The sequence below is a fragment of the Oryctolagus cuniculus genome, chromosome 18 (genome assembly GCF_964237555.1).
Source record: "Oryctolagus cuniculus chromosome 18, mOryCun1.1, whole genome shotgun sequence".
Classification (NCBI taxonomy): Eukaryota; Metazoa; Chordata; class Mammalia; order Lagomorpha; family Leporidae; genus Oryctolagus; species Oryctolagus cuniculus.
The window spans coordinates 32,097,965-32,110,583 of NC_091449.1; the positions used below are offsets into that span (position 1 = coordinate 32,097,965).

General features: G+C 46.2%; 1 protein-coding gene across 8 annotated transcripts in view; it reads right to left on the reverse strand.

The window, feature by feature from the left end:
- Positions 1-359: 359 nt before the first annotated feature.
- Positions 360-12,619, reverse strand: part of SIAH1 (siah E3 ubiquitin protein ligase 1) — an 82,235-nt gene continuing 69,975 nt past the window's right edge. For 6 of the 8 annotated variants that reach the window (XM_008275063.4, XM_051833889.2, XM_070063163.1 and 3 more), the window contains one exon: positions 360-2,291. In XM_008275063.4, the coding sequence (XP_008273285.1) occupies positions 1,441-2,289 (849 nt within the window). In that variant the 5' untranslated portion in view covers positions 2,290-2,291 and the 3' untranslated portion in view covers positions 360-1,440. Of the gene's footprint in view, positions 2,292-5,012; positions 5,591-11,854; positions 11,956-12,619 lie in introns of those variants that run through there. The other 2 variants (XM_070063166.1, XM_002721343.5) reach the window with 2 other exon arrangements.

A 12,619-nucleotide genomic window follows, 5' to 3' on the forward strand; every position in this document is an offset into this window, starting at 1 on the left:
TCTGGGGCTCAAAGTCACGCACTGCTAAGTGGGGCAGAGCCAAGACTGGCACACAGGTAGCTGGCAGCCTGGCTCCGAGCCAAGTCTCAACAATCAGCTATGAAATACTAAACGCACTTTTGTTCCCTAAAGGGGAGAAAGGGAGTATTTTAAGTGGTGGCTGTTCTTACGGAGGCACAAGAAGCAGGCAGCGTGCAGGGGAGGGTGAGAAAGTATGGCTGTGTCTGGAGGCCACGCGGCTGAGCGCCGGCTGCATCACGCTGCCTGCCTGAGGTGGGGCGGGGCAGGACGGCAGCGGGGCAGGGCGGCAGCGCGCCCGGGCCTTACCAATCTTACAGCTAAAGCAGACACATTAAGAGTTTTCCGTTTGCCAGATATTCTTTTAATGAGAATTATAAAAGACCAAAAACATATTTTTTGCAAACTGTCTTTTTTAAACAAATGATTTACTTTAATTACAAACACTGTATGTGACGATGCCTTCTTTTTGCAAAACCAATAAATACAAGAACAAATTTTGAACATGTGATCATGTGATTTGTCTACAATATTTGGAAAAGAAAAAAAAAAGCCTGATTTTCAGTATTTATATGAATCAGAATGCATTCCCTAACTTGTATATAGGACTCAAATGGAGACGAAGTAGTGAGTGCGAAAAGGAGAGAGAAGACCATCTCGTGGCTGCTTGGGTGGCTTCTGACGGGTTTCCCAATGTTCCCTTTCCTCTGGGAACGCCTGTCTTCACCAAGCAGCTGATGAAATGTGTCTGCTAAACTGACGAATGGGGAACGAGAACGTACCCCGAACACAAACTTCACCATAAACAGTTATCAGGGCAGGAAGACACTGACTTTAAAAGGTACCCAAAAAAGTGAGGAAAACCTGAATTACAGAAAAGAAAGTTTATTTAATGAAAAACTAGAATTAATAAAAATTAGCAAATATACACACACAAGGAAACACAGCAGCACTATGTATTGACTCACAAAGGGGAAAAAGCAGTGGTCCAAGACCACTCAGATGGCTTGTCAGTTAGGGAAACACACACACACACACACACACACACAGACACACGCAATAACAGAAGAAACAGAACAACAAAACAAAAACCAGTATTTTTCAACAATACAATCAATCTACAACAAACACAAAATTCAGAATTATTTTACAATGCTTCCTTTCTTAATACAAAAGATGCCCATCTTGGGTGTATATATATATATTTTTCAGTGGTTTACTGTTGACTTATTTTTAAATATATTAGTGTTACTACATGCAACTGTTTCCTGTATTTAACAGCCTTTCTTTTTATTTACCTTCATGTGTCTAGTTTCCACCTGCCCAAAGAGTTTCAGGTTGGCAGGCAGTCGGGTGCCTTGCTCTCTGTGAAACTGAATGCAACAGTTTTAAACACTGGCCAGAAAACTCTTGATTGCCATTTCAACACATGGAAATCGTTACATTGATGCCTAAGTTGCCATTTTCTGCGAAGAGCTGTGCGATGCTGGTGTCGAAGACTAGGCAGTCACTGTTCATGATGGCTGTCGCAATTCCCTCATGAATAGACCGAGGAGTCGCCTCCCAAGTCAATCGTCGCCTGTGCCCATTTAGCTCAAGTCGATAAGCAAAATTTTCAGCTTGCTTGCGTGTTCCTATCAGCTGTACAATTGCAAAGAACTGCTGGTGACCATCATATTTTTCCTGTTTCTCCAAGACTAACATGAAGTGAAAGCCGAAACAGGACTGCATCATCACCCAGTCAACAGCACCAGGAAGGTTAATGTCTGTAGCAAGGAAAACTATATCCTCTCCCTGAAGGGTTGTAATGGACTTGTGCTGATGCATCAGATGGGGCATTACAGCGTCCAGAGAGCCCTGCCATTTACAGGAAGCACCAGGGCACGGACAGGAGTACGGCCTAAACTCACACAGCTCTTCGTGGTCTGCTTTCTCTGTGTGTGGCAGAGTTATTTCACATCCAGACGAGGCATATTTACAAGGGAAAAGTACTGAATTGGCCACCTTCTCCATAGCCAAGTTGCGAATGGATCCCAGTGGGCCCCGGCAAGTTGGACAACATGTGAGCTTTGGGCGACAGTTGCTACAAACGAGATGGCCACTCTGACACTGAAGAATGGGTGGCAACACATAGTCAAAGCAGACCGGACACTCAAAAAGACTCGCCAAGTCATTGTTGGACGCGGTCGTGCCCGTCAGGGCAGGCACCCTCTGCGACGGCGGGCACTTCGAGGTACCAGTCGGTAATGCAGTAGCAGTCTGACGGCTCATTTCTGCAATAAAAAATAAATAAAAAGTAAAAGGAGGCAGGAGAAAAATTACAACTTTTTACTTACTATATCAGTAACTTTTACAAGCCAGAAATACTTTAAGCTTCATGCAAAATTTATTGTGAGCAAAAATAAAAAATAGAATTAAAAACAAAACATAAATGACACTAAATGTGCATTTTGATTATTAGCAGTTGTAAGTTATACACCATTTTCAAAATGTTCTAGAACATAATTAGACACCACCCCCCCTTTAAAAAACAGTGCTAAGAATTGTCTTTAATGGGAGTAAGAAATGCTGAAACAGAAAATGAGCCATAAGCAACCAGGAGACGCTGTGTGAGCAGCCTACATCCAATCAGAGCTGTTGTGACTGCCACTCCACCCCCTCTCTGATATTCCTCTATCTGTTTCTTTCTGATTCCGAGACAGCTGTGAACAGCTACATATGGGGAGAGTTACAGCAGGGCACTACAAAAATTTCATGGAAAATGTATTAAAAGGTAACATTATTTCAGTGCAAAAGATGTTGAAATCCTTGTATACAATGAATCTTCAAAATGCTCATGGAGGGGCCAGCAGTGCTGTGGCTTAGCAGGTGAAGCCGCCGCCTGCAATGCCAGCATCCCATATGGGCACTGGTTTGAGTCCTGGCTGCTCTTCTTCTATCCAGCTCTCTGCTATGGCGTGGGAAAGCAGTAGAAGATGGCAAAAGTCCTTGGGCCCCTGCATCCACGTGAGAGACCTGGAGGAGGCTCCTGTCTCCTGGCTTCAGATCAGCACAGCTCCGGCCATTGCAGCCAATTGCAGAGTGAACCAGCAGATGGTAGACCTCTCTCTGACTCTCCGTTTCTCTCTGCGCAACTCTTTCAAATAAATAAATCTTTAAAAAAAAAAAAATGCTCATGGAAATGTGTTGAGAAAAAAACTACACAGATTTCAAAAAACGTGTGCCAATATATACTTATCTTTTAATTTCATTTTCCAGGAACATTTTTTAAGTACCCTTGTGTAGTTCAAATGCCATGGGATCATCTGCACTGACATTAACTCTTTCTAACGGTGAATAGTATCTGCTCTGGAGGTTTATTTTGGGGACAGAAGAAGGGGGCCAAGGAGAAACACCTGCTACCATCCTATTAACTAAGTCTTCTCCCAAACCATTATCCACTAGGTTATCAGCGCCCACCTCAAGAATGAGGGGGAAAAAATGGAAGATCATCCTCAAAAGTTTTGATTCTGCAGTCCAGAGAAAAGTACGTCATTCTGTTCTTCCATTCCACAATACAGATCAGATATAATGCACAAAGGGAAGGAGCAGAAAGGAAGGTACAGGAGAGGAATCAAAGTCCCACTTGACACACAGAACACTGGGGACGGGGCAGGTGGGCAACAGGTAAAGGTTTGCAGTGGTGAGGAAACAGTCTTGAGCAGGATGATAAACATTATGTAGCAGGTAAATGATCAACAATGGCACTAACTACTCAGGCTGAACCAAATGTAAACAAAACAAACATCTTTTCCCAGGAATCTACCTTTGCTGGGTATGGCACTATTTGTGTTAGGAGTAACAAAAGAATCCTTCTGTTGATGTTTAAGGTTGCATTCCCAATCACTATACTAAGCCATAGTTCTACAAAGTTAAAGCCTCAGATTTAAAGCTTTCTCTCGATTATAATCAGGATTCTGTAGCAAAGAACTTAACTTTTAGGGAAGGATGTCAATTACTAATGTGGCCAAGTAAATGCAGTTTGGGTATTTACCAATTTGATATACTTAAACCCAGACTAACTTTGAAACAGAAAAACTAAACCAAAAGGGATTAGTTCCTTTGTCACTAAAGGAGCATTCTAAAGTTCAAAGAGAAGCAAAAACATATCAGACTTCCAGCACTACATGGCTCATCCTAGAGAGGTACAGGGACATGAAGCAAGGCCATCAGAAGGCCTGTGTAACCCAGGTGTTCTGTCCCTGGAGAAAGGGGACAGAGGAGCTCTCCTGGAATGCAGTTTCCCTGAGTAGAGTCTTTGTGCAAAGGATGAGCCATCCATTCCACGTCACCTGTGAAACAATGGGCTTTAGCCCTGCCCAAGCACCTCCTCTCTGTATGCTTTCTGCTTATTTCAGGATCCAGTTTACACTGCTCACTAAAGTCAAAAAAATAATTGGAAAACAGTTCCTTAAGCGCAAAACATCTTAAGCTACCAATGCCTCTCAAAGCAGCTAACCACAAAGGGTGGTTTGTATTTAACATAATACAGCTACTGAGCAAGAAAACCACTTTTGTTTGCTGTTTCTTGACCTAGCAATACATCTTTATTATCGAGAGTTCAGGCTCCCGTGACGATATCTTTATTTTGCAGAATGTAGAAATCACATTTGGATTCCTATTCCTGGTATGAAAAACAAGTGGAGTGCAGCCGGTCACTGTGTATGCAGGTATTACAAGGCAGCGACTGCGAACCTCCCAAAGCTCCAAGGCACAACCCAGGTGGAGCTGGAACAAGCACAGGAATCCCAGCCAGAGAGCAGGCCCTGCAGCGGCAGCCATGGGCAGCCCCGTGCAAGTCTGATCTCAACAGAGAAAGTACAGCAGCTCAAATGAAACGTCACTGCAAAGCCCAGAAAGAGCTGCGATATGCACAGCCATTCCCTAAGCCAGTCAGTCCACAGAATCACAGCTTTCAAATTTGTTCCAGCAACCCAGTCTCTTCATGCCAATACCTTTTCTCTTCCTTGTCCTACCCGCTGGGAAACATGTGAGCAAGACTCCCCTCCAGGAGTACAGAAAAGGTAGGGTGGGCTTTCCGGTCATGAGAAGTCAGGCAGCACATCGCGTGTCCCCAAGAAGCCAAGACAATCTGTAACAGAGGCCCCTTAGGATCCAACGCACAGGAGACTCAAATCCGTGTGAGGTCAGGCTCCATACATCCCAGCCGCTCACTTCTCAGAAGCACCACACTGGAGGTGGAGAAATGAAGCCTTTCCGCCCCAGGAGGTGACCACACCTCCCCGTGAGCTCAAATTCGCCTGCGTCTCCAAAAATGGGAGCCATGGCTGAGCTGTCCTCCCCCGAGCCCTAAGCATTCGTCGGCCTCCCAAGTTTGCCTTCTCCGGATTCACAAGCTGGGCTCCCGCCACGCTCGGGTGAAGGCCGGGGCTGCACCCGGGAGAGTCTTCTGCAGCCGCTCCTGGGTCAGGGGGCAGGGGCCCAGGCCCGGGCCGGGGCAGCCTGCTCCCACCCAGAGCGCCAGGGCTGGCCCAGGGCTCGCCGCGCCCAGGGCGGCGGCTGCCTTCCCGGCGGGGCGGGGCGGGGCGGGGCCGGGCTGCCCGAGGGTGGGGCTCCGGCCCAGGGCCGTCCCACCGCTGGCGGCAGGCCGGGGCAGCTCTGCCGCGGCCCGGGCCCTCGCGCTCCAGCCTTTCCGACAGTTAATTTTAGGCTGAACCATGTTTCTGAGGGGTCAGAACAGTGCAATACGGTTTCAATCCAAGAGCTACACAGAGTGGGAAATTGCGTCCAGACTAGCGCTCCTGGCACGCATTATCCTTCCAAGTGAATCGTGTGAACTCACATCTACTACAGTATTTGCCAGGCATGAACTACCAAATCTCCTCAATTCAAACTCACGTCTCCGCGTCTACCCTGTGGGCAGCCTATTTTATACTCCCTTCTCTGTCAGACTGCAGGGAGAGCAGCAAACACACGCAAGCCACATTAAACTCCTCTCAACCTCCAAAGAGATCGGTTCTCTCCCACCCTGGGAAAGCCGTCTTAAACAGCCTCATTAAACTCCGAATGGCTTGTTTTGTTTTTAAACAAGCATTACCCTTGCCCCAATAAAGTCCTGTGGGCCTCAGATTTGCATTGCATCAGCTACCACTTTCAGAGGTTTAACCTGTCATTACATCATGCTCAGGGCAGCCTTTAAGCTCGGCAAGGGCTGGCGCTGAGGAGCAAGCTCAGTTCAGTGAATTGTAGATTATCCTCCTTTCCACAGCAAGTTTTAGCTCTAATCACTTCCCCACCCTATTAATGTCCTGTGTTCAATCACCTCAACCTCATTTTAATTAGGCTACACAAACAGCAGGAACAGAAATACAAGTGTAACTGAAAATAGGTACTGTCTGGCCCACAGCAGATGTAAATTACTAGGATCCGTATTTTTACTTTCTAATACCTACTCATTCTAGATTTTCAGTTTCTACAGCCAGGAGACTTCACAAATATTTCGGCAGTGAAGCTCTTCCAAAAGAATTGAGAGAGAACCCAAATGCATAAACAGCAAGTAAAGAGGAAGACAGATTATCCACAAGCAAAGAATATTTTTCACTGTTTGCCAAACCCTCAAAGGATGATACAGAGCCTTACAACACAGTCTGAAAATCAGTCATCTACAGACAAACCCTCAGGGTTCATAACTGAGTCACGCAGTGGAGCGCAGTGTTCCAGAGTCATCCTCAAACCCAGGCTCCCTTACTCGCTCAAACATGGACACTTCTAGCCCGGAATGTGTTAACATTGGTAACCTGAAGGTAGTACATATTTCAAATATTCAAGTATACACCTGAGCTCACTTCCTGAGACCAACTAGACACTGAGGACTGGCAGATTCTATATACTTAGTTAGACTCATACAGGTCATCAACTGTGTCTCCAACAACCAACCACCATTCAACTAATTTTTAACCCAATCAACCTCATTTCTCGACTAGGTAGAATGATTATTAACACTGGTTTCACAAAGAACTAAATACATCACAAAAATTACATTTCACTAAGATAAGTCCACAGACTCCAAAATTATCAAAAATCTGTAACTTAGCAAGAGTATATCACTACGCACACTTCCGAAAACCTACATCTCAAGCCTAGTTTGGTATACAGTTTTAATAGACCCTGGGGACAATGTAGTGGCACAGTGGGTTAAGCCACCTCCTGCAATCCCAGCACTGAACACTGAACACAGTGGTTCTCCAATCCCAGCCTTTCCACTTCCGATCAGATGCTTGGACCCCTGCTACCCACTCAGGAGACGCGGATGGGGTTCCCAGCCCAGTTTTAGTTGTTATAGCCGTTTGAGGAATGAACAAACACGATCAAAGATTTCCATGTGTGTGCACTCATCTCCCCATCTCTAACTCTGCTTTTTCTAAAAAAAATTTTTTTGATGGAGCCAGCACTGTAGTATAGGTTAAGCATCTGCCTTCAACGCCAGCACCCCATATAGGCACCGGTTCAAGTCCCAGCTGATCCATTTCCGATCCAGCTCCCTGCAAATGCACCTAGGAAAGCAATGGAAGATGGCCTTATGGGCGCCAGTCTGAGTCCCAGCTGCTCCACTTTCAGTCCATCTCTGTGCTGTAGCCTGGGAAGGCAGTGGAAGATGGTCCAACTCCTTGGGCCTCTGCACCCATGTGGCAGTTGGGAGACCCACAGGAAGGTCCTGGCTCTTGGCTTCAGACTGGCCCAGCTCTAGCTGCTGTGCTATCTGGGGAGTGAACCGGCAGATGGAAGTTCTCTAAATCTCCCTCTCTCTCCCTCTCTGTAACTCTGCCTTTCAAATAATTAAATCTAAAATAAATAAAGGCAAAGACAACATTTCTTAAAAGATTTAGTTATCTGAAAGGCAGAGTGAGAATGAGAAAGAGAAAAGACCTCCATCTGATGGTTTATGCCCCAAAAGGCCATAACAGCTAGGGCTATGCAAGGCTAATCCAGGAGCCAGGAAAACCATTCGGGTCTCTCACAGGGATGGGAGGAACCTAAGCACGTGGGCCATCTTCTGCTGCTTTCCCAGGCACATCAGTAGAAGCTGCATCGGAAGCAGAGCAGCCAGGACTTGAACCAGTGCTCTCACATGAGATGTGGGCATCAGAAGCAGAGATTTAACTCACTGCATCACACCAGATCTAGAACAAATTGAACAATCAACTTTTAATTTTCAGAAGTGTAGCAAAGCAATGAGGAATTTTCAAAAAAAATTTTTGCCCTAAAGCACCTGTTTTCCTGCAGATAATTTCAATAACTGCAGCTATGGGAAGAAAGTTATGAGGCTAGTAAAATGGATGATCTGAAGTAAGGAAAAACCCAGGCAGCTCATGGACTGCCAACAACTCCCAAACTTTACTTATCAGGTAAAGGTCCTGACAGAGTGCTATAAAAATACAAGTTTAAATAAAGGCAATGGCACAGTAAATAAGAAAAAATGCAAATCCTAACTAATACATATAAAAAGAAAAATATATTAGCTTTTAAATTCCAAAGCCAGAGGCTGGTACTGTGGCACAGGTTAAGCCTCCGCCTGCAATGCCAGCATCCCATATAGGCACCTGTTTGAGTCCTGGCTGCTCCACTTTTCATCCAGCTCCCAGCTAATGCACCTGGGAATGCAGTGGAAGATGGCCCAGGTCCTTGGGCCCTTGCACCCATGTGGAAGACCCAGAAGAAGCTTCTGGATCCTGGTTTTGGATTGGCCCAGCCACAGCCACTGTGGCCATTTGGAGAGTGAACCAGCAGATAGAAGATCTCTCTTTCAGCCTTTCAAATAAGTAAATAATCAAAACAAATTCCAAAGTTAGCACCCTGCTACAACATAGCATATACTAAATCACAACCTATTAGGTAATATGCCACATCTATAATATGAATAATAAATACAGTGAAAAACAGAAACTGAGATATTTAAGATAAGCCATCACAAAAGGAAAAAAAAAAAGCAGAGCACTGCAGGGTGGGTGCTGTAGTGCAGCTGGTTAAGCTGCTGCTGGGATGCCTGCCTCCCACAGTGGAGTGCCAGCTTGGATCCCGGACACCAGGCTTCCCACCCAGCACCCTGCTGATGCTTCTGGCAAACAGCAGATGCTGGCTCAGACACCTAAGAGTTCCCGCTACCCACATGGGAGACCCAGATGGAGTTCCTGGCTTCAGACTGACCCAGTCCAGACTGTGGTAGCCATCTGGGCAGTGAACAAGCAGATGAAAGCTTGTTTGCCCACTCTCTCTTGCTCTGTCACTCTGCCTTTCAAGTAAATATTTTTTAAAAATAAGGCATTGAGATCGGCGCCGAGGCTCACTAGGCTAATCCTCCACCTGCAGCGCCTGCACACCGGGTTCTAATCCCAGTTGGGGCACTGGTTCTGTCCCAGTTGCTCCTCTTCCAGTCCAGCTCTCTGCTGTGGCCCAGGAAGGCAGTGGAGGATGGCCCACGTGCTTGGGCCTTGCACCCGCATGGGAGACCAGGAGGAAGCACCTGGCTCCTGGCTTTGGATTGGTGCAGCGCGCCAGCCATAGTGGCCATTTGGGGGGTGAACCAACAGAGGGAAGATCTTTCTGTCTCTTTCACTGTCTAACTCTGCCTGTCAAATAAATAAATAAATAAATAAATAAATAAATAAGGCATTGATATACAATTAGGATTGGAGAGTAGGATGCTCTCTGGAAACATAAAGAGCAGCCTGCATAGAAGATAAATCTCAATATTTAAAGATTTAAAGGGTCACTAAAGAGTTAGCAGCCCTAGACTGCGATGGTTCTCATGTTTTAAACACTTATTAATCATTTAGGTAGCTTTTTTAAATGCAGATTCTGCCGGAGCCGCGGCTCACTAGGCTAATCCTCCACCTAGTGGCGCCGGCACACCAGGTTCTAGTCCCAGTCGGGGCGCCGGATTCTGTCCCGGTTGCCCCTCTTCCAGGCCAGCTCTCTGCTGTGGCCAGGAGTGCAGTGGAGGATGGCCCAGGTGCTTGGGCCCTGCACCCCATGGGAGACCAGGAGAAGCACCTGGCTCCTGCCTTCAGATCAGTGCAGTGTGCCGGCCGCAGCGCGCCGGCCGCAGCGGCCATTGGAGGGTGAACCAACAGCAAAGGAAGACTTTTCTCTCTGTCTCTCTCTCTCTCACTGTCCACTCTGCCTGCCAAAAAAAAAAAAAAAAACAAAAAAAACAAAAAACACACACACACACACACACACACACACAGATTCTGACTTAGTAGGTCTGAAGCTGGGCCTGATAGTCTGCATTTTTAGCAAGCTCTCTGGTGTGGCCAATGTTGCTGGTTCACACAGAAGCCCAATGCAGAACTGAAAAAGAAAAACACACTAGAAGGAAACCAGGAAAGGAGAGTAGCTCTGAAGTCAAGGAAAGACAGGGATTTAAGTAGAAAGCCATGAAACTCACATATGCAGCATTAACATAAATTATGTTTTGTTTTTACTATATTCTCCAAAGAACTTGCATTATTCCTGTAACAAGTAAAGAAACAAGGCAATAGGCAGACATGCTTAACCATCAAAGAACACTCAGGAACCTTGAGGAAGAAATCAGAGCAGTTAATGAATCAAGCAAGATAAGTCATTTAGAAATGGAGATCATGTTGGGGCTGGCTTTGTGGTGCAGCTGGTCAAGCCGCCACCAGGGACGCTGACATCCCATATGAGTGCTGGCTGCTCGGCTTTCCATCCAACTCCCTTCTAATGGGCCTGGGAAGGCAGCAGAAGATTGCCCACGTATTTGGACACATACCACCCACGTTGAGAGACCCAGATGGAGTTCCAGGCTCCTAGCTTTGGCCTGGCCCACCCAGGGCTGTTGCAGCCATCTGGGGAGTGAACCAGAGGATGGAAGATCTGTCTCCCTCTCTCTGTAATTCTGCCTTTCAAATAAGTCTTCAAAAAATAAAAATAAAAAAGGTGATATTGTTTCAAAAAGATTATGTTTGTGACGACATTTAAATAAGAACTAACATTAAGCTGTGGGCATTAATTACATAGTAAAATGCAAATATTATAAACCCTGCAAGAACAATATCAGGATTTATAGTAAATTGACATTTAATCTTTATCCCTGTCTCCTGGCACACAGCTCCTCAAACTCTGTAAAATCTGCAATTTGTCTCTAACAAATGACTAAGGGTTGGGGACTCCTGGACAGCCTCAAAATGGGGGCTGCTTGCCAGAACAAACTGTGTCATTAAAGAGTTTGAAATTTCGGCCAGCGCCGCGGCTCAATAGGCAAATCCTCCACCTGCTGTGCCAGCACCCCGGGTTCTAGTCCTGGTCAGGGGCCGGATTCTGTCCCAGTTGCTCCTCTTCCAGTCTAGCTCTCTGCTGTGGCCTGGGAAGGCAGTGGAGGATGGCACAAGTGCTTGGGCCCTGCACCCGCATGGGAGACCAGGAGGAAGCACCTGGCTTCGGATCAGCACAGCGCGCCGGCCATGGCAGCCATCTGGGGGGTGAACCAACGGAAGGAAGACCTTTCTCTCTGTCTCTCTCTCTCACTGTCCACTCTGCCTGTCAAAAAAAAAAAAAAGAGTTTGAACTTTCACTCTCATGTCTTCACCCCCGTCTCCAGCAACGTCAATTTAGAGTCCATCAGAATTAGGATTCTGAGTTCAATAAAACTGTTCAGAACATTTAGGCTTTTTTCCTTCCCAGAACACTTCTTTGTGTAAAGGATGATTTCTACGTGTCACAGGACATTTCTTTGTTGGAAGTACAGTTTACAAACCTGGGCCTTGCCATTGGCATCTGAAGGAGGGGTTAGGGGTAGAACTGAATTACAGGGTACCTTGGTGTCTGCTGAAGAACTGCTTGGTGCTGGGGTCAGGGGCAATCCTCCACGTATCTGTTGAGAGTGTACTAGGAGTCAAGTTTCTTTCTATCATACAACTATATAAATAAGACAAAAATATGGTAAGGAAGTAGCCAAAGTAATGGCACAGTCCCAACCCAGGCAACAAGGAGGTGACTGGTGACCTCAACAAAAGCAAACTTGGAGATACTGCTGAAGTGGAAACCACATTTTAAAAGCTGAAGAGGAAGGGGCCAGCACTGTGGTATATAGCGGGTTAAGCCACTCCTTGCAATGCTGGCATCTCATATGGGCGCCAGTTCTGAGTCCCGGCTGCTCCACTTCCAACCCAGCTCCCCATTAATGCACCTGGGAAGGCATCAGAAGATGACCCAAGTATCTGGGAACCTGCACCCTCATGGGAGGCCCAAACAAAGCTCCTGGCTCCTGGCTTCAGCCTGTGGCCCAGCCCCGACCAAAGCAGCCATCCAGGGAGTGATCCTGCAGATAGATCATCTCTGTCCCTTCCCTCTCTGTAACTCCACCTTTCAAATAAATAAAATCTTTTAAAAAATGCTGAAGAGGATGCCACAGGGGACTAACAATTAAAAAAAAATTTAGTTTAAAGGCAGAGAGAAACAGATGGAATGAGTTAAACTTTTTAATGTCTAGAACCTTTTGTAATAGGGACTGGCAAAACTACAGCCCACAGTCCTGCTGCCTATTTTTGTAAACAGTTGTACAGGAACACAGTTCTGTCCA